Below are 21995 nucleotides of genomic sequence, written 5' to 3' on the forward strand. Positions count from 1 at the left end.
GGTTACATAAATGTGAGAGTGCCGCGCGGCAGTTATACAGAAAAGGGAAAATAATATAAAGTCTTTGCTAAAAACTATAAGATAGTTACAGACAGCTTCACACTCATGCTAATGAGTCTGTTGTCCATTTACTCAGTATTTAACACAGAAGATAAACTGCTTAGGAACTGACAGTATCTCCATACCATTTCCCTGGAAAGACAGAGAACTCTGCTGAAAAACTGTCCTGCTTGCTCACTTCCTGTGTGATCAAGACTGGTGACAGAGAACCCTAGTGCGATACTGGGGTCTAAGCCAACAACAGTACCTGCATCATCCCTTGGTTTCCAGGGATGGAGATGCTACAACTTCTCTGCGCAGCTTGTTCCAATGCTTATCTACCCTTGCAGTCAGAAAGTTCTTCACAGGCTACAAACTAAATTTTCTCTGCTGCAGTTTGAAGCCATTGCTCCTAGTCCTGTTCCCTACAGCAACAGAGAAAAGGCTTATTCCAACCTCTTTATAATTGTCCCTCTGGTATGTAGAATATTTGAAGATTGTTATCAAATCCATCTTTAGCCTTTTCTTCTGCAGAGCAAATAATCCTAGTTTTTGCAGCCTTTCCTCACAAACCATGCTTCCCAGAATTCTAGTACTTTCTGTTCTTCTCCACTGGTTTCGTCCCAATCTTTCCACAACCTTCTTGAAGTGTGGGGTCCAAAATTGGTTGCAGTACTCCAGGTAAGGCCTCACAAGTGCTGAAGAGAGGAAGAATTACTTCCCTAGCTTTGCAAATGATATTCCTGTTAATACAACCCAATATGCTGTTGTCTTCTTTTGCAACAAGAGCATACTACACTGTTGGCTCATATTCAGCTCAAGGTCCATTGTAACTGCCAGGTCCTTCTCTGTAGTACTGCAGCTTAGCCAATGATTCCCTAGCCTGTATTTGTGCATCCAGTTATTCCGTTCCAAGTCCAGGACTTTGTACTTGTCCTTATTTGATTGCATTTGGTGGATTGCAGACCATTTTTCTGGTCTATCCACTTCATTTTGGATCTTAGCCCTACCCTCCAAAATTGTCAGCAAATTCACCGAACTTGGTGTCATCCATAAATTTGCTAAGTGTACACTCAAACACATCATTCATAATACTAATGAAAAAGTTAAACAATACCAAACTCATAACAGACCGCTGAGGACCCCGACTTGACATTGAGCCATTGAGGACTACTCACTGGTTGCGTCTACATGACACACTGACTGCGCAGTAGCTGAAAAATAGCGTGCAGTAATACATCACAGCACGGACAGTGCTAATACACTACTGCACAGTATTATTTAGGTCACCTAAAAGACGTTCACCAGCATTACTGGTTACTGCGCATTTATTTAGTATTAGCTAATACAAGTAATAAATAAATGTGCAGTAACGACTGCACAGTAGCGCCTCATGTTTACGCACTCACTGAGTACTGTGGTATTTTCTTATTTTATTAATGAAAATGTTGTGGGAGACTGTTGAAGGCCTTGCTAAAGTCAAGGTATATCACATCCACAAGGTACATCACATCCACAAGGTACATTGTGTCATTCATAGAGCCTGTCACTCTATTAGAGAAGAAAATCAGGTGGTCAAGCATTACTTGCTCTTTGTCAATCCATGATGATTATTCCTGATATTCTTGTTTTCCTTTAGGTGATTCACATCAGACATGGGCAACTGGTGGCTGCCTTGAAGTGGGGGAAGGAGGGACCACATGCCCCCCCAGCAACCAGTCAGCAACTGGGGGGGTGTCCCCCATGGCCGATCGCTGTGGCTGATCACTGCAGCCACTTCCAGAAATGCAAAGGAGTGCAACACTCCACTCCTCGGCCAGCGCTTGCAGAGGGGGCACCGACACTCCTGCCTGCCCCCCCTGCCCATCGCCTAAGCAGCAAGTGCAGCTGGTCAGGGGGTGCACCAGCGCTCAGGGGGTGCACGTGCACCCCCATGTAGCCCCTATGTATCACCACTGACAACAGATTCCTTGAGGACTTGCTCCATGTTCTTTCCAGATATGGAGGTCAGATTGACTTATCTTTAGTTTCCTAGATCCTTCTTCTTCCCTTTCTTAAAGATGAACGCTATATCTGCCCTTTGCTAATCATCCAGGAACTCATCTGACCTCCATGAGTTCTCAGAAAAGATAGCCAATGGCCCTAAAGTACCTCAGGCAATTCTTTCAATGCCTTAGAGTGTATCCCATTGGACCCTGCTTAGTTGAAAAATATCTAGCTTCTCTAAGTAATCCCTAACCTGTTCTTCCACTACTTTAGGCTGTTTGTCTTCTTTCTTATCTTTGATACCAACTGCACTCATCATATGGTAGCTGACTTTATTTATGAAGACTGAAATAAAAAATGAATTAAATACTTCAGCCTTCTCTGCATCATTCTTCTGCAAACTAGTGTTTTGACAAGAAAAAAAAATCTTTCCCCAGGTTTTCTGGGAGAGCTTAGCATGACAGAGATGTTTTAGTCACTTAGTACAGGGACTCTTAATTTCCACAGTAATAGTAAGTATTATGACATTAGAGAACTTAAGGGAGAAGGTAAATTAGTCTGGCAGAATTTCATGTTCCCTTGGTTATGCTGTTTCCAATACCCAAAATAGTTTGGGTATCCCTGTACTACAATGCAGTGCAGATACACCAACAGTGTTTAAGTAGTATGATTCCAGGAGACAAAAAACCTCAAGAGAATAGATTAGATGAGTGGGGAATTTACACTTTAGCTGAGGTTTTTGTGAAGAGTTGCCTGCATACAAAGTGTGACCTCTGTACATTTTGTAAACAAAGAAATTACCCTAAAAATACCGTGAGTTGCCTCTCCAGAGTAGACACAGCAATCTGTGCTGAATTGTATGGTGGCTTTATAATTAAAGCCAGATTTGAACGCCAGTATTGAGAGGCCAAATGTTAACGTATTAACCTAATTCACTAACATTGCCCCCAGTAAATTGTGCTTAAATATTTCTCAGGTTCTTTGTTTAGACTGCATGAAGAGTTAAATGTTCCAACTCCAAAATACTATGTATAAGGGGAATAAGTGATGAAATGAGACTGATAAGGTAAATAACATTGCTTAAATTAACACAACAAAGAAAGGCCAACGTATTTTTATTTGGAAAGCTTAGATTAAAGTAAAAAATATTTCATGTGCCACTTAGTAGAAGATAAGATTATTTTAGCCAAAGAGGGTATTGTTGAGCTCTGTACTCAACTGAAGTTTGTGAATAAATGTTTAGTGCCTCAAAAATAATTTCACTAGAGAAGGGACCAACAGCCTAAGAAGTGCCCCTTACTGCCTAGCTAAATTTGCACCAGATGCAGAGAATCTCTGGTTTACGGAAGAATGCTTGGAACTACCACAAAATAGGAAGTGCAAATTTAGGCTAGAATCTAATATAAAGAGTTCCATCATAAAGGGTCCATCATGAAAGACCAATGCAAAAAAGACCAAGCAGAAAAAAAACCCATGAAATCAATGAGAATTAACCACGTTCATGATTTCATTATTTCTTTATGAATTCCTTATGTTTATCAAACTGTCTTCTCTTTCAAATCACTGGTTTAAAAATTATTTTCTCCCTCTTTCAGGTCCTTCAAGTCCTTACAGAAACCTTTACTATTTTTCCATTTTTGAGATCCAAACATTGTTTTTATTTTTCTTTTCAGGATTTGTTCACTCATTTATGCAGTATTTTGATTAACTCCAGATGAGCTGCAGTATTTTAAATATTGTGCATCACCCAGCCACTGTTGGAAAAGCCTCAGAAGTCTGAATTGTACGCGTTTTAAAATCATGAAGAGCAATATAGTTCTTATTCTTATGTCAAATTTTTATCCTTTAAGAAATCAAAATTGAAAATATTGTAAAAAGAAAAAAATGCTTTCATTTCCACTAACCTGAAAACTCCTGAATTTGAGAATCTTCTACTTCAAACAACAACTCATCATGAATTTGGGCAATTAACCTGAAAAGAAATGCAATGTTACAGAGCTTTGAGATGTCTTTGGCATTATGCTCCTAACTGTGATAGCATAAAATACTTCAATTCAGATCACTGTGCAAGCTTTGCTACGATAAAAATGCAGATATGAAAATGAATTAAATCACCCCTAGAAAATAAAGACATGTCTTTTGCATTTTTTAACATGTGGACCAAGTCTTCCATAAAAACTTTTACTGACATAGCTATATCAGTCAGGGATGTAATGGCAATATTTATGACCAACTTAGTTGTGCTAGCACAAGCCCTAGTACACGCACACTGCAGCGTTGTATCTTATTTCATTCAAGTTGGAGGAATAGGGTATTGTAGCAGAAGCACTGTTACACTGATATAAAGTGTGCAGCATTAGGACCACCATCACAGAGTGTACGAATGGAAGGGACCTTGAAAAGTCATCTATCCAGACTATTCTCCTGCTCCAAAACAGAATCAGTTCTGCTTAGGCAATTTCTAACCAGTGTTTGTCTAACCTCCTCTTAGAAACTGCCAGCAATGGAGATTCCTGACACCAGGGGTGCCCAAACTGCAGCATGCATGCCACAAGTGGCACGGGCAGCTGTTAAGTGGCACAAGACAGATTGTGGAAGGGATAAAGCAGGGCAACAGCAGATAGGGCAGGAAGCAGAAATCAGAGAAGCAGGCTGAGTAATGAGCACAGAGCAAGAAACAGAATGAGCAGCAAAGCAGGCAGGGAACTGAAAGGGCAAATAGAAAGCAGAGCAGCAGATCAGATACAAGGAGAGGACTGGAGTGCATGCTGGGAGCGTGTAGGACTAATTTTTGGCATGCCTACCAAAAATGTTGGCACTCATTGCCTTACATAACCTATTCCAGTGCTCAACTATCCTTACATTTAGTACATATTTCTGATAACTAACCTAAGTCTTCCATTTCAGAATGTAAGCCTATTACCTTTTGTCCAGTCCCCAACGGACAAGGAGAACAATTTATAAAACGTTACTCTTCACAACAGTCTTTACATATTTGAAGACTTATTTTCTCTAAACTAAACAGCTTTTCCTCATAGTTTTTCTTTTCTAGACACTAGATTGTTTCGGGAGAGACCTGTGGATTCTTTTCAGCTAGTCCACATATATCTTGAAGCATTATGTCCAAAAGTGAACAAAAAAACCCAGCTGAACACTTACCAATGTAAGGATTACATCAAATGTCTTGCATGTGATACTTGTTTATGTCTCTCATACCATTTTTTTTTCACAACTATAGAACACTGTTGATTCATGTTCGGTTTGTAATCTGTGGTCGTCCCTAACACTGTCTCTGCAAACCTACTGTCTAGCCAGTTTTTCTCCAATTTGTATTTATAGAGTTGATTTTTCTTATAGAAAGTCTTGTACTTTGCATTTGTCTCTGCTGAATTGCTTCTTACTTATTTGAGGCAACTTCGCAAGATAATTTGGAATTCTAATCTTGTCCTGCCAAGAGCTTGCAAACCCTCCCCACTTGGTGTTGCCTGCAAATTTAATGTATACTCCATCACACCATCCAAGTCATTGAATATTGACTAGTACCAGACCCAGGACAGATCTCCCTAGAACCCCACTTAATGCTGCCTTTCAGGTTTAGAGTGAGCCATTGACATGGCTTTGCACATGGTTATCCATCCAGTTGCATACCCATCTCACTAGTTCCATCTGGACATATTTACCTAATTTGCACATGAAAACAGCATGTTGGACAGTGTCAGATGACTTACTGAAAGTTCATATATTTTACATCTATTTTAAAATATATCCAAAAGGCCTGTTAACATAGAAGGAAACTAAGGTGGTTTTACATGATTTGTTCTCAACAAATCCATGTTTGCTGTTACTTATGACCTTGTTATGTTCTAGGTGCTTACAAACTGGTTGTTTGTATATTTATTTTAACATCTTACTGGGACTGGTTGTTAGGATGGCTAGTCTATAATTCCTCACTTTTTAAAGATAGACTCTATTTCAGCCACTTCTAGTGTCTGTTGACTTATAGGTGTCTTGAGCCTATTACATTAGCCTCCCAAGGAGAGCTACCTTCTCCTCTGCTTCCATTTTCCCTTAAATAAATTCTCATAATTTCATGTGTACTTAATCCCTCTTCTGTCTCTCTCTAATCCCATGTTAACGCCTTCTTTACTGTCATAAAACCTAACACCCACATACCCCAAAAATATTTTTCCCTAAAAAGTCAGTAGGTGCGAGGTCTACAGAAGACTATTCAACACAGGAGTGAAAGAAGTTTCATTTTATATTACCAGCATTGTAACAATCATTATCAGTTGGTAGAGAGAAGCAGTCAGCCATATTAGACTGAAGTCAGGCAGAAAGCAGGACAGGGTGGCACTTAAGAACAGTGATCCTTAAATGTTGTTAGACTCAAAGCACGCCTCAAAAAGTGCCAGCAATAATAAAGCAATTCTTCTGTTACAAAAAAACTCAGGAAAACAACAACATGTTCTATGAATCCTAAAGATTCATATTTGAACATCTCTGACTATCTTGCAAATCAAACGTAGGTGTCTGAACATCTAACAGTGAGGCTAATAATGAGCAGCACCGTAGCTAAGAATCACTGCCTTAGGCTAGGGACAGCCATTCAAAAAGCCTGAGCCTGAATTGATTCAATCTTTGCAGGTTCATCTAACCTGGCTAGGCTGAATCAGTTTATAACCACGCAAACATCCCAGAAATGCAGACACATGCCTGCAGTGGCTCAGGCTAGAAGCTGGGGGGGTGCTAGAGCAGCCCTCCCTTCCCTTCAACAGTGCTGATCTGAGGGCGGTGTGGCCAGGGCCCAGCAGGATGCTCTGATTAGGAAAGGGTTTCCCTCCCCTCCTGACCCACCCAGCAAGCTGTTGATAACAGTGTTTATCACCCCTAACTCAGTGTTTATCAGCCCATTAAGAAAATAACAGAGACACATTACCAGCTACTCACTGATTTTGTCTTTGTTCCATCTGCCACAGCACAGACCATAGCCAGCATGTAGTCTGCTGGCTAATGCTGAGAGGTGTCTATGTAAGGCACTCAGGGGTCTGGGACAGACATTGCATAAACCGGTTTGACCCAAATCAGTTAAGTCTGATACTACTACATTCAACCACATTGATCTCAAACCAGTTTCAGCCATTTTCAAACTGGTTTGTGCACTGAACATCTGTTCTGTTACAGGTTTAAACTAGTTTCTGATCACTTAAACCAGTTTGTACGTAACATATGTCCCTAGCCTTAGAGACTACCTGGTTCAAAGAAGCATAAGCTTACTTCATCAGATGCTATGAAGTAGCTGACACATGCTATGCTATGAAACATCTGACAAAGTAGGCTGTCGCCTACGAAAGCTTCTACCTCTTAAGTGCCACACTGCCCTGCCTTCTGCCAGCTGGTAGCGACTGACTGCCAAGGCAGTCTACCATGTATTCATCGCTATGACTACAACATAATGTTGGCATATCTGAGCAGGATGTAAACTAGACAGTTCAAATTATGGGTAAGTGTGGCTACAGAAGCACAGAGCTCAGTGCAGGCTGCAAAAGCTACTTAGAAGATTGGGTAAATACTCAAGACTACTTGAGAAATTGAGTAAATATTCGGCTAAGCTCTGTGCTGCTGCAGCTACACTGCTTCTGGAATCCAAGATGACTAGCTTAAGCTAGTTTAGGGAGATCTACAATACGATCAGTCCCTGAGACTCCTGCAATTACTTAGGAAACATACCTGACTCAACAGTTGCCTTGTTCTGACCTCCATTCCTCCCATTTGTCCATTTAATTGTTGTGTAGTGCTTAAATCTTAGACTGTGAACTCTCCAGCACAGGGATTGGTTTTTCTTATTCATTTACTCAGAGTTTAGCAGTGAGAACCTAATCCTCATTTAGGGTGCATTCACACAACCACAGCAGCAATAATTAATACAACAAATTCTACTGAAGCATTTCCAAAGCAGAAAGGATTGAATCTGGCATATGTATTCTTTGAGTCAAACTCCCACGCACATGCCAAAAGTAGCAGCTAAAGTAATGTTCTATTAGATCATATTGCAATCCTATCAAATTTACTCTCTCTCTTGGAGTTATTACATTTCTTTAAAAAAAGCCAAATGCCACCTTTATTCTCCATTTCTGAGCACTTCACATATTACATGTAAAATTCTATACCCACTATATAGTTTTATTAAGAACTAATAAGTTTTCAAGTAAGTTATTTCTTCAGACATGACTGAAACATTAAAATAGCTACTACTTTTAACAGCTTTAGGGAAAATATCCTAAAAAAGTTTCACACTGCTTTAAAATTACAATGTGACATTTACTAACAGTGTGGTGAGATCTAATAATAGATCTTAAATTATTAGTCACATCACAATCAGAAGAAGAGTGAAACAGATTAACATATTTCTTAGAGAAAACTGGGACAGGATACAGAAAAAAATGGAGGGGAAAAGAGTGATCATCTGTATCAAGAGAACACAGCTAGATGAAAAGTTATCATTTACAATATAAATAAATTAATCATCGTATTAGCTGCCTCTCCACTATTCAGATGAAATATTAAAAGATACAAATCTTTACTTATAAAACTTCTGGTTCCACTGTAATTCAATACAGTAAATGAAAGTTATTAACCATGATAAATATGTTGAAAACAACACTGGTTATTATTTGTATTTATGGTAGGTAGCTACTGCCCCAGAGCTTGAATATACATACAGTGGGATTCAGTCCCTTCACAGAGAAGTGAAATAGAAAAACAGAACAAAATGGTATTATCCCCTTTTTACCAATGGTGGGCGCAAAGAGGTGGCTGGGATTTCCAAAAATGTTCAGCATTAGTCCAACTTCTCCTACTGAAGTGAATGGCAAAACTGAATTCAGTCCAATCAGACCAAGTTTGGCACGGGCACATTTTGGCAAAGGGTGAGAGCCCTAGAGGCAAGTTCTTGCGAGGGAAGGTAGAGTGTGAACATAAAATGTACCAGCTACTCTGGGGTAACCTCCCTGCATGCACACACTTACCCCACAATAAATGTCAGGTAGCCTGCCTCACAAAGAAAGCTAGGTAAGTTCCCTCACATTTATTATGTGAGAAAAGCTTTATTTATTGTGATGACTAATTACTGTGTGTTTATTTATTTATTTGCGTGATGAGTAAGAGCTTGCACACTGCCTGCTCTATGGTAAATACCAATGTGCATAAATTCACACCTTAGCTTACCTTGCAGTAACTTGTTCTTGCGTCTTCCATCCTAGAAATGTCCAGTCCAGGTGATTTATCCAAGGTTAGATAGGGCCGGGGGCAGGGAGTCAGCCCAGCTGGCCTGACTTCCCATCCCCAGCGCTATGGTCGAAACGTTTAGACTTTCTAAAGGTTTCAACTAGCCTCATTTTGTTTCGAGGCTGTTTCAAAGCCCTTTGTTTCATTTCGATGTTGCTGTTTCGACCTCGAAATAAGTCGAAACAGCGTCAAAATGAAACGGTCGGCAAAATTTTGCACAGCCCTAATACTTACCCTACAGCTGTGTTGTGATATTTAAGAAGTTAACACCTGAAAAATTCTTTGACTTTCAGATGAAAGACACCGTTCAGATGTGAAGTGAACAAATACAGTTTCCTAGTTTGGATACTTTGTGGAAGTGGTACATTGTGAATCACATTCTCTACCATGATGAACCATATTCTCTATTAACCTTTTACCTAACCACTTAATTTAATATTTCTTCTGCTTTTTTTCTCCTGCTTCTCTTTCAACTTGGCATCACACAGGTATAGTAAAACAATATAGTAAGGCAATATAACATCTTTGTGGGGTTGTCAGTGAGCTATAACTGATAATAAAAGGTTCTTGTATAATATACTGTGCATTAAAGGATGGGACATTAAATTATATGGGCATAGACAAAAGACAGATTATAACAATTTATCATTTAATGTGTCTTTTACCTAAGTTTAGTCAGTACACATATGCCTTTTACAGGCTTGAAAGTTGTGAGCAAGATATTTTAAGAGAAAAATTTAGCCTTAAACTGTCCAACTGGCAGGATAATTAATACATTTGCTCCTATACAAAAGAGCCTAGAAATCTGTAGTAATCATGACTGTGATAGCTTCTATTGCTAGAATCAATGATGAGCCAATTTCACTGTTTCAAACCAGGCACAGATTAGCTGTGTCTTTTGTTCAGCAGGTGATAACAAATATTTCTTAAGGCTTTCATTTACATTTTCTTAATTCATTCTTTAGCTATACTGCCAAATACAGCACACTCTACAGTTAGACCAGCGATTCATGAGTAAGCACCTATCTTTCTTATGGAGTACTTTTAATATTAATATGAAAGGCAACCAGATTCATAAATGTCAACATTCAGGAAAGAATATAATCACCACACTAATTCATCATATCAGCAGTGTTCAACCTTCTGGCCCATGAGCTGGATTAGTGGTATAGGCCCAGTCCACAGTCCAGACCCCATGGGCAGGGTTGGTCTATGGGCCAGATCCAGTGTAGGGTTAGCACATGGGGTTGGTCTGCGGCAGTGATCAGGTGTGCTGGCCCTGTTTCATGTGCCATATCCATCTGTGTCCTGACTCCATGCACTGGCCTGGCTCCTGTGCTGCAGCCTGCCATGGTCCACACACTGGATCTGGCCATAACCCCGTCCAATGCACCAGCCCAGCCTCACATGCTGGATCCAACCAGGAAGTGACCCCATACATTGGCATGATCCTGCATGCAGGGTGATGTCATCCAGCCTGCAGGACTGCCCATGGGTTTGGAAATACAGTGTGATGCCATGGCAATTAATGCTTCCACTGCTGCCCCACTGCCAAATTTCTGGACCCAAGTGGAGCCCTGAAAGCCAGAGGTTGAGCACCACTGCATAAATCTATGTTAGGGTTTTGAAAGCACCTCCCCCTTAATGTCTTCAAAACCCAGCCAGTAGAAAACTGCTCTATCATTAGGAAACAGTGACACCAAGAATTGCAGAGCTACCAGGGATATTTCCAGCTGCAAAAAAACCTGACACTGTTTCAAGAAAAACTTGTATACTCAATCAGGCCTCCAGAAAAGCTGGGCACTGGAAAGGATTTTTCTTGACAAAAGGGAAAAGTCTTTTTCTCAATTTGCCACAGAAAACAGCTGACAAAAGAATAGTTTGGTTGGGGAGGGAACTTTTAGATAAAGCTGACCGGGCGTGGGAGTGTTAGGAACATTTTAACAAGTATATGAGCTTTTGGTGTGTTCTGAGCAATGAGTGCAGAAGGAGATGTTCAGCAGCAAAGAACTGGCTTTGGGTTCCCTCAGTTATTCATGAACTAACCTAGAATCTCCCCCCTGAAATCCCACCCTTACTGTGGTGATCTATGATCCTTCAGGAGGGATTAGGCTATGTGAATAAAGCCCTCTAAAACTGACAACCCCCCTGGAAAGTATACAGTTCCGACAGAACACCCCCCCCCCCATTCTTATCCTGGTGCTTTATCGTCATTTCTTCCTTTCTGTGAAGTTACCTAGAGATTCAGACTGACACTGGAAACAATAGTAGATCCTACAGGTGAAAGTCTGAATTTAGTTGAAAACATGATATGCTTTAAATAAAAAAGCAGAGCCATTCCCCAGTACCACAGATTCAATTAATGGCCATCAACACCACAGTGAGACTGTACAGCTTCCATACATGTCAAAACAGATTAAACCTTCTGTCACAAGACCACTGATACTGCATTCAAGGGAAAGTTTTGTACCCAAATGCTGAAAGAGGGATGGTATTAGATGCTACATAGTACAGTACAGCTTTTTTGTGAAACATATGGAATCAAAGTTTCCTGTTACAAATCAAAGAACTTTTTGAAACTGCACCTCAGGTTTTCCACAAGGGTGTATAAAGAGATGCCAAACAGAAGGGCCATATTTGTTGTGTACAGGTGATTATATCCCATTTTTTAAAAAAAAACAACAGAATTTAGGAAGAACTGCATCTTTGGCAAACCACAGCTCCTCATCAGCAGCCTCAAAGCATTTTACAAAGACAGTCAATGCTACTGAGGCAAAGTAACCTGTCCAAGGTCACCCAGTATGCCAGTGACAAAGCAGGAATCAAAGTCAAGTCACTTGATCCATTAGACTGCAGTTTCCTACATCAAGATTCTTTTTAATTTTTTTATTTTTTTTTATTTTTTTTTCAGGGGTAGGGTGGGTGGGGGAGTAGCCTGAGAATAAGCTCAGCTTTTCATAGATATTGGGCATGTCTGTATGAGACACTACTGTGCAGTATACTGCATGTACTAAATAAATGAGCAGTAACTGGAGTTATTGCACAGTAGTGCAGGTGAATATCTTTTAAGTGACACTACAGTGCAGTAGCATATTAGCACTTTCCATGCTGTTACATGCTACTGTGCAGTATTATTTGGCTACTGCACAGTTAGCATCTCATGTAGACACGCCCACTGTAAAGCAAAGTACTGAGGATCTAGGTGCTAATATTCCTAGGCAATTCTTTTCCCCTCATTTCAAATCCCCGTGTGATCTTTCTTTATCATTTGAAATTTTGTTGCCTAGATGGAATTAACACCATTCTACTTACTGAATCTCAGTAGAATAGCTAGTATACTCTTAGTTAGTAATCAGATTTTTTAAAATAAATTAAGAATACAACATTTTATCTAAGATGTAAAATGAAAGTTATTCAACAGGATGGTTTGTAATTGCTATCTTATAGTTATGAGTAACCCTCATAGGAGGAGGCTAATATGGAGAAAATGAAAAGAACGTTTTAGAAGTAGAGCAGATTTAGATTTAAAATACCAGTTGTTTTGCAATTACTATTCCTGTCAGATCACCCTCAAATAAAGCACTTGCAAAAATTGGATTTGTTTCCCCAACAACCTTTTTAGCTGTTGTTTCCTTTTATATGAAGAAGATACTTAAAAAAATTGAAAGAAAAGGTTTTCTTCCTGCTTCCTTTTTAACCTAAAAAGATACAAGGCTTGTCAAGTCTGATATTCTTTGGTTTAGCTAGCTGAGTTCTAGTTGGCCTTCAGAAACCTTATTGTGGGATGTCAGCTTAATTAAGGGGGTAAAATTGAATTGCTAACAGTGATGTCTTTTATCCACTATAGGATTTAATCATTTGAAGCTATCACAGTCAAAGTACTGTAAATCCCACAAATGCATATGTTTCTCTGCAGAGCAAAAGCCACCAAAATTAGTCTCTAGCTACTGTCAGAAGTCAGGGCAGCAGGCATAGCTGCCAACTTTTATTTTTGCTGCAGGCAAGAGGGGGATTGGGGGAAGGCACGTATTCAGTGCTTAAGGCAACAGGCAAACTAGTTTCCAGCTCACCCTGAGTACACCTGACTTCCAGTGGCCTAACTACTTCCAGCTGTCCCCAGTTACCTACATGGGCATAGCTGCCTGCATATTAGCAGCAGGCCTTTCAGCACTCAGGAAACTACTTAACAGCGCACATCCCTCTCTGGGTGGCTCTGCTGTACTTAGCAGTCGACTAGGCCAGATCCTTGGAAACTACCTGTCAGCTCACGACTCCAGTCTGGCTCCGATTCTTGCTCTTGCACCCCCTGGCTCATAATTCTAGCTCAGGCTCTTGCTTACTATACTTGCTTGCTCCTGACTCTCTAGTGCCCCAACTGCCTATGGCCTGACAGCTAGTCATGTTCTATGTCCATTGCTAGTGATCTTAGTGTTGAGAAAACTAGGCACGTTTAGCCTGGAGAAAAGATGACTCAAGGGAAACATGAAAGCAGTCTTCAAATATCTGAAAGGTTGCCAGAAAGCAGAAGAGATGTTCTCTCTCTCTGCAAAATATATGATGCAAAGCAATGGCTTCAAATTACCACAAAGTAGATTTAGGCTGTGTACACTTGTTCAAATCTGGGAGACTTCTCCTAGGTTTGTTCTCTTGGTAGAAAAAAAAACAAACTTACTCAGAGACACCTGAACAGACATTAGAACACTAGGCCCTTGAAGAGTGGAGAGCCTGCCCCTAGCACCGCTTTCCCCACTTAAGTGGTGGGAATAAATTTAAGATGATCCTCCAATAATTAGATTCTATACATGGAAAATTATATCAAACTTATAAATTTTCCATGTATGGAATCTAGTTATTAGGAGGTCATCTTAAATTCAGGGTTGTCTTGGATTCAGGTAAATACAATAATTTTTGCCACTATGTAGCAGAGAATATCTGTTTGCTTTGTGGTGGGAGAATGAAAGGAGCCAGGAACTGCATGCACTTTCCTGATGCCCTAGGAAAGGGCCTGATCCTGCATACTCCAAGAGTTCCTGCGCAGGATCAGCCCCCTCTCCCCCGCCAAGCCCTGGGAGTGCCCGCCCAGTATTCCTGCTTACAGAGATACATCCCAAGGAATCTTGGGACATGTCTTTGTAAGCATGGAAAGTCAGAGTTTCCCACTTAGACATGCACCCTCAGGATTTCTAGGGCACATCTCCATAAGTAGGAAAAGTTGAGGTTTCCTATTTGGTAATGTCTATTTCTAGCCTAGATGATCTCCTGAGGTCCCTTCTAGGCCTCTTTTCCTATGTTCTGTTGTGTACCACTGAAGCCTGTTGTGATCATATGGTCACTGAATGTGTGGCAGCAGTCCCTGAGAGAGGTACGTTCATTCTAATATGGCAAAAACCTGCCAAAATCAAATCAATGCTGTTGAAGACTGTTACTGGATTTGGCTACAAACGTCCTGATTACTCAACTTGCCCTGCCACTTAATGCAGAGTAGCTGGTAAAACATCAGTCCATCATTCTTCATTCTTTCTTGATACCCATGTTTCACTGCCATACAATCAAGTGGATAGAATGAAGTTTCTGAAGATCTGCAATTCTGTGGAAAGCTTGATGTCATATCATTTGAATAGGAATCATTAAAGTGCCTGAAAATATGGTGTAGCCACTACTAGCCAACCATCCACATCCCCCAGAACTGTCTTTGCTGCTTCCTTACTATTCAGCTGATGTCCACTGCTTAATATCACAGCCAGACAGATTAACACTCTCAGCTGCAAGGGCGACACAGCTGCAGCTCCCCAGGACCCCAGGTAAGGCTGCTGGGGTCAGCACAGTTACAGGCCCCAGCCTCCCTTATTCCACCCAGGGTAACCAAGCGTGCCAGAGGGTGCATGGCATGGGCATTTCCCGGGGACAAGAAGCAGTGACACAAGGTGTGCTGCTGCTTCTTGTCCCTGGGGAAACAAATGTCTGGGCTTGTGTGGATGTGGCTAAAGGTAGCAGCAATTAGCACCAAAGACTTAAAACCTCATTTCTCAGATGACATAGGGAGTCAGCATTCAATCTCTAATGTTTCTGCAGCCCTGAACAAGCTGAAAAAGAAAGCCATCTGACAGTTCAATTAAGTCTATTAACTGGCAACAATGTACACGGAGATGCATTTTCATCAGAAGAAACCAATGGTCAGTGTCCAGGTCAGCGCCTCTGTGAACTCTTACGTCAGTGGCCACTGACTGCCAAGGAGAATGTGGCTGGTAAAAGACCTAGGGAAACCATCTGACCTGTCACCAGGTCTGCTTTGATTCTTCCAGTGATGGAAGCAAGAATCAGCAATCACCATGCCACTGGCAACTGCAATCCCCAGCAATTGCTGTCCACTCCTATTCTTCAGCCCAATAACAAACTTGCCAAGTGTACTTACCCAAGGATTGTTATCCTTTCCTACAGTGGCACTGGAATCATCCAGGATCTTAATTACTTCTTTTCCCAGGGTCTCATAAAGAACTACCTACAGCCGCATTGCTAGGTTTGCTGCACATAAAACTACACATGGTGATGATGGCAAGATGCCCTCCTGACAATTCTGCAGTGTTTGCTGAGCATTGGTCCAAAGGACAGCCTTTACTGAAAAAGCATGTGGAACAGCTTGAAAACAGAATGTATAATCCTTTTCATCATATCCTGGCTAATGTACTTCAGAAAAGGCAGATTTCAATGCTCAGAACTTCTAGCTGTTTAATAGGGAGCTACCTTGGACAAGATAAATATGTTCCATGCACCAGCTTTACATTTGCTGCTGATGTGCAGACTATTGGGAGGTATTTTTGCAAATTTACCTTTTGTATACAAGAATGACTGATTTTTTTTTTTAAATAAGGTGAAACACTAATACCTCTCTCTTTGTGTATTTAAATAGTTTGCTCAGGAAGTCAAGCTTTCACCTGGCAGTGAAAGAGGATAGCATATGTTTAGTTACTGTAATTCTCCCATTCCCACTACTACTTTCTAGCAGAAAGTACTTTGACTAAAAATAAGCTACATTTACATCGGTGTACTGACACTAACATCAATATTGTAAATACATCCCAAGTCTTTAAATTAAATTAGATTTTAACAGCATACTGTGGCAGCCTCATTTAATAATTAAAAAATCAAAAATATCTTAGAATCTATTGGAAGGACAAATCTTTGTATCTAACACCAACATTAGCCAGAACTGGAAATCTTTCTGTTTGGTCTTGAAAAACTGGCAACAGCATTAATACATTCGATTCGCTCTTCCGTTGGGGCTACCCTATATCTTTACTGGTTGAGCTATAAATAGGGACATGTTTACATTAGAAAACTGCACCATGTGAGCACATGTCAAATATTGCAATGTTGAACATTTGTAGAGAAAAAAATAACTTCTTGATGCTGCCAGCTGGTGAACTACCCGATATAAAGTTAAGCATGACAGTGATTGTCTGCACTTACTGCACAGTCACATTTGCTACTGTGTTGTTAATTACCTTGTGGTCTAATGTCACATAATGCTTTTGTGTGGACAAGACTAGAAGAGGAAAGATTAAATGTAGGAAAGGAAAAATTAAGAAAATACATTTTGGTCATTTTAACAGGGAATCAGGCAGCAAACTCTAGGGAATAACACTGCACCGAAATGCAAGATGGACTACTGATTTACCTAAGTTATTATTTTGTGCTAGCACTCAAATTGTAGTGATGGGCACCAGTAAAACATCCTCAGCTGGACAGAAGAGCATTACTGAAGGTCAGCTATTCTATCATCTTTGATAACCTGTTATTTGGGATAATCACATTAGCTGGATGTTTATGTTAAGCCAGATCCAGCACCTGGCACCATGTAAACCAACCCACAGGGTTCCCCACAGGTCCCTGGAGAGCCCTCAACATCAAGGGACTCAAACACATACCTCTCACTTCTCACAAGAACCAGACTACAGACTAAATGGGGTGGGAGCAACCTCTATTCTTTCTGTTTAAGCTAAACCACTGGGCAGCCAAGAGTGCAAGATTAATGGGGCCAGAAAAAGAGCAAGCAGGAGGGAGCTTGATCCTAGCTTAGTGATGAAGGCACTCACCTGGGAGGGAGGAATTTTGGCTTTGGCCCCTCCCCTCAGGATTATTCTTCCTTTTTTTTAAAAAAAAAAAAGATAGTATAAAGTAGAGGCACACCAATAGATCAGTCACATATCGGATCAGTACCGATACCAGGAAAATTAACATAATTGGTAATTGGCTTTTTTTGGGCCAATAACATCACCGATAAATGCTGCATGCATACGTGCAACTGCAGCAAGCACGTGGCCAGGAATGCAGCCCAGCCCAGCAGCCTGGAGAGCAGCTTCCTGCTGATAAGTCTGTGGGGGTGGGTGGGGAGAGTGTGGGGGAGGAAAGGGGCGTGAGGGGTGCAAATAGAGGTCCCCATGGTGAAGGATGGAGTGGGGCAGGGGTAGGAGCAGGACAGGGGCAGGGGCAGACTGTGCCTAGCTAGGGTGGTGAATGCGACCCCAGGGCCAGGAGCGGGACAGAGCCATAGGCAGCTCATCTAGGAGGTGCGGGGGTAGGGAGGGGGGTTGGCAGCTCCCTGCCACTGTGCACACACCCAGAGGAGCCATGGGGGGCACATACCCCCCAGATTTCTGTGCAGGACAAGGACAAGATGCCTGCTGAGGGCTTAGGGCCAGGACAGTACCAGCCTCTTCCCAGTTGCGGGGGCTGGGCTGGGGCTGCGCTCGAGGAGGGGTGGTCTCAGTTGTGCAGGGTGGATGGCAGCAGCAGCACTGGGAGGAGGGCTAAGGGCAAGCTATGGGGAATTTTGGGGTGGCCATAGCCAAATCCCCCCCAGTTCTGTCCCTTCTCAAGGAACTCTGCTTTGCTGCCTTTCCCTTGGGAGCCCTGGGGCCCTGAGTAGGGGTGGTGCTAGTGAGGGCTTTGGGGGCTATAGCCACCTCAAAATTCCCCATAAGCCCCACTTCCAGCAACACCACCGCCCACCCCGATGCCTCCCCCGGGGGTGCATGCAGCAGCGGGGAGCTGCCACTCCTCTCCACAACACCCCTCTCCCTCACCCCCATGGCCCCTGGATGAGCCTCCCATGGCTCCATCCCTGCTGCCAGGCTGCATCCCTGTAAATTGGTTATCAGATCAGTATCGGCCGATATGGCTGGTTAATAATTGGCTATTGGTATTGGCTAAGAAAATCTTTATCAGTGCACTTCTAGTATAAAATCAAATGAATAAATAGTGCTGGGAGCAGGGACCAGAACCTCCTCCTCCATTAAAGCTATTCAGAGTACATCTGCAGGATCAGACTCTTCATCTATAAATCTGAAAAGACCTTAGGTGGGTTGTAGGTGCTATCATTCATATGCAAAACAGTAGCTGTAACAAACATGCACAATAGCTACATTTCTTACACTTCACTCCATTCTTGTTTAAGCACTAGATTGCCTAAGACAATCGTAGGCTCCTAAATGTTTCGGCAGGAGCAGGACTATGATAAATCACGCAATTGAAATAGGACTCAAATTATAATTAAAAAGCAAATCCACCTTACCAATTCTCTTTTTAATCTAGGACCAAGTACTTACATTCTGCCAAAGTCCTGATTAGGTGCCTGTGACAATGGTTTGGATCTGACTCCAAGTCCTCGTGAGGATACAGGTGACCAGAATTTACATCCTTAAATCCCCCCACTCAACCCCTGTCATAAAAACCTCACTCAAGTTCCCTAGGCACCTCTGATGGTCTGCTGCTGAGACTGCCTAGTGCATGTATCAATACTCAACAGTGACAGCATTCCTTTGAATATATATAGCACACTTTAAAAAAATGAAATATTTCTTTAAAAAAATGGTCCATCTCCTCAATTCATATTTAGGAAAAAAAATACAACACTAGTAGATGCACCAGGGATACATGTCTTTATTTGATATTTTATTTTTTTCTTAAATTTAGAGTCAGAAAACATGGGTGTATCTTAAATTCAAAGGCATTTTAAATTCAAAGGACTATGGTAGATGCCCAAGTAGTGTTGGGATCCACAAACTAAGTATTCTCCCTCTTATCTCACTTGTGGAGTCTGGCCTGGCAGGCATTCTCCAGACACATCTATTGTGTGCCTTGAATGAAACACCAAAAAGAGGTGGTGAATAGTTCAGTATTTTATGTGAAGTATTCACTAGAGCAAAAATGGAACCCAGGTCTTCCTCTTCCCAGGTGAGTGTGAAGTCCAATAGGCGATAGTCTCATGCTCACTTTTCCACTTATTTCTGATTACTAGTTAATTATTGCTTGCAAAATGGAACAGCTTCAACAGGAAGGAACCAATCTTACACCAGAATGTCTCACCTCCAGGCTAGTAGGGGATTTGCCTGTGAAATGCAGGTTCAGATTCCCTCAGGCAAAAGGGTAAACTATGGGCCACTGGGCTGTGGGATTAGAAAGAAGCATTAGCACCCTCACCTTCATTACCCATTGCAGAAGGAGGCTCAGGGTCATGAATCACAAAGGGATACATGGCTTTGTCCTTGAGAATGGCAGGACTTAAGCTACATCCCTGTCTCAAAATGTCCTCCTAGCTAACAGCATTTGCATTTTCTGGATTACTATTCCTAGGAGATTACCACTTCCCATGCACTGTACAGGGAGCCTAGACATTCCAAGGGAAAGCATCTAAACATTAAATGCAGCTATGCCTAATCTATAGGCATCAAAGTCACTTATAGGATCTAACCCTAGATCTTCTAAAAAGATATTTTCTAAAATTTCCTTCTAGGTCTCATAAAGTTCACCAGGGCCCCCCTTGGAGTCACCAGGAACAATGGCCACAAGCTGAGGGAGGATAGGTTTAGGCTGGATATTAGGAAGAGCTACTTCACTGTAAGGGTGGCCAGAGCCTGGAATAGGCTTCCCAGAGAGGTGGTGCTCTCACCTTCCCTGGAGATCTTCAAGAGGAGACTGGATAGGCACCTGGCTGGGGTCTTATGACCCCTGCCGCCCCCAGTGCTCCTTCCTGCCCATGGCAGGGGGTCGGACTAGATGATCCGTCTAGGTCCCTTCCCACTCACTGATTCTGTGATTCTAAGGTTTCCCGTCCAATTCTAGTGTAAGATTCTAGAGTCCATTTTTCTGGGAGTACATGAGCCCAGTTAAGGCATGCTTTTTAGATATTTGATGCAGCTTTCTCTTACTTAAACCTAAGTATAATAACTGGACTACCAACAGCCTAACAATTAAAAATTTAAAAGAAATGGTAACTGCCACTCAACAGAGATGCTTTGGACCCTGCTCAGTATTTGTATGGAGGTTTTTGGCATTTCAGAACTTCCCAGTATGTAAAAATAATTTAAAGTAAAGGGTTAGGTTCTGTTTGTTTATTCTGTGTGCTGAACACATCTCTAAGTCTGGTTAATGAGATGTTCAACACATCCTGCAGTGAATGACATTTCTATTTTTTATTTGCACATCACTTTTTAATATTAATTCTACATTATTGCACCAAGATGCATTATTGGTTCTGAAAAAGGCATTTAAACGAAACGCACATTGCGCAGAGAATACAAAGCATTGTGATACAGCCAAAATATTCATCAAATCTGTCAGTCTCTACAATATTGATTTATGTTTTATATTAAATTTTTCCCATTCCACAATGTCATTTTTTCCTGAAAAATGCCAGTGATTGCTGCATGCATTTGTTTGTTCACTTCATATAGTGCTCAAATGACTGGATCTAATAAACAGTGTCAAGTTAGGGCAGACTGGTAAGGACTATTAAGGATCTTTCACTTCCTCTGTGGTGCCAGCATGGTGAACTTAGGGACATTTGTGTATATTTTGCCAAGCAATGGCACTATTGCCTCTCCTACCCCTTTTTTGTCAGACGCTCAAGGCTTTTATGTATTTGATGCTTTGTGGATGTTATCACGGACCCTTTTGGACAAGTGGTAGTTCTTAAGCATAGGGGATTAGACTCACAAACCTGGGAGGTTCCCGCTATTCCTGCATATCACAGGGTATGTCTACACCAGGGTTCTCAAACTTTTCTGACTCAAGGCCCCCCCTCCATAACTTTTCTGAATTTAGCACCATCCCATTTCCTTGATGGGAGAAAAACAGTAGAACAATTACTATTGCAAAGAACTCAGAAAGACCACAGTGGATCAGAATGGTTTTGACACCATGAATTCTTATGTGAAATCAATGGGTTATCTTGTGAATCATGTATAGATGTTTGCACACCTGACCATGCTAATATTGCCCAGCACTCTGCTGCACCCTTAAACGGATCTCATGACAGTGTTGTTGAGAATCACTGTTCTACATCATGCTAGTAGCACAGCCCTGAGCACACACCCTGACCATGCACTCCTGCTGATGCACTGTAGTTTCATAGTTTGTAGGGTCGGAAGGGACCTGAGTAGATCATCTAGTCCGACCCCCTGCCATGGCAGCAAAGATTAGTGGGGTCAAACGACCCCAGCAAGGTGTTCATCTAACCTTCTCTTAAAGACCCCCAGGATAAGGGCCAGCACCACTTCTCTTGGAAGTTGGTTCCAGACCCTAGCCGCCCTGACCGTGAAGTCGCGCCTCCTGATATCTAGCCTAAATCTACCCTCTGCCAGCTTGTGACCATTATTTCTGGTCACTCCTGGTGGTACTCGGGGGAA

The 21995-nt window shown here is 41.6% G+C and overlaps 1 protein-coding gene across 1 annotated transcript in view; it reads right to left on the reverse strand.

Moving 5' to 3' along the window:
* POLN (DNA polymerase nu) overlaps positions 1–21995 on the reverse strand; it is a 215139-nt gene that overhangs the window by 13025 nt on the left and 180119 nt on the right. The window contains exon 23 of the mRNA XM_019552905.1: positions 3930–3997. Coding sequence (XP_019408450.1) covers positions 3930–3997 — 68 coding nt within the window. The remainder of the gene's footprint in view (positions 1–3929; positions 3998–21995) is intronic.

The sequence above is a fragment of the Crocodylus porosus genome, unplaced genomic scaffold (genome assembly GCF_001723895.1).
Source record: "Crocodylus porosus isolate Cpor-Errol unplaced genomic scaffold, CroPor_comp1, whole genome shotgun sequence".
NCBI classification, from domain to species: domain Eukaryota; kingdom Metazoa; phylum Chordata; order Crocodylia; family Crocodylidae; genus Crocodylus; species Crocodylus porosus.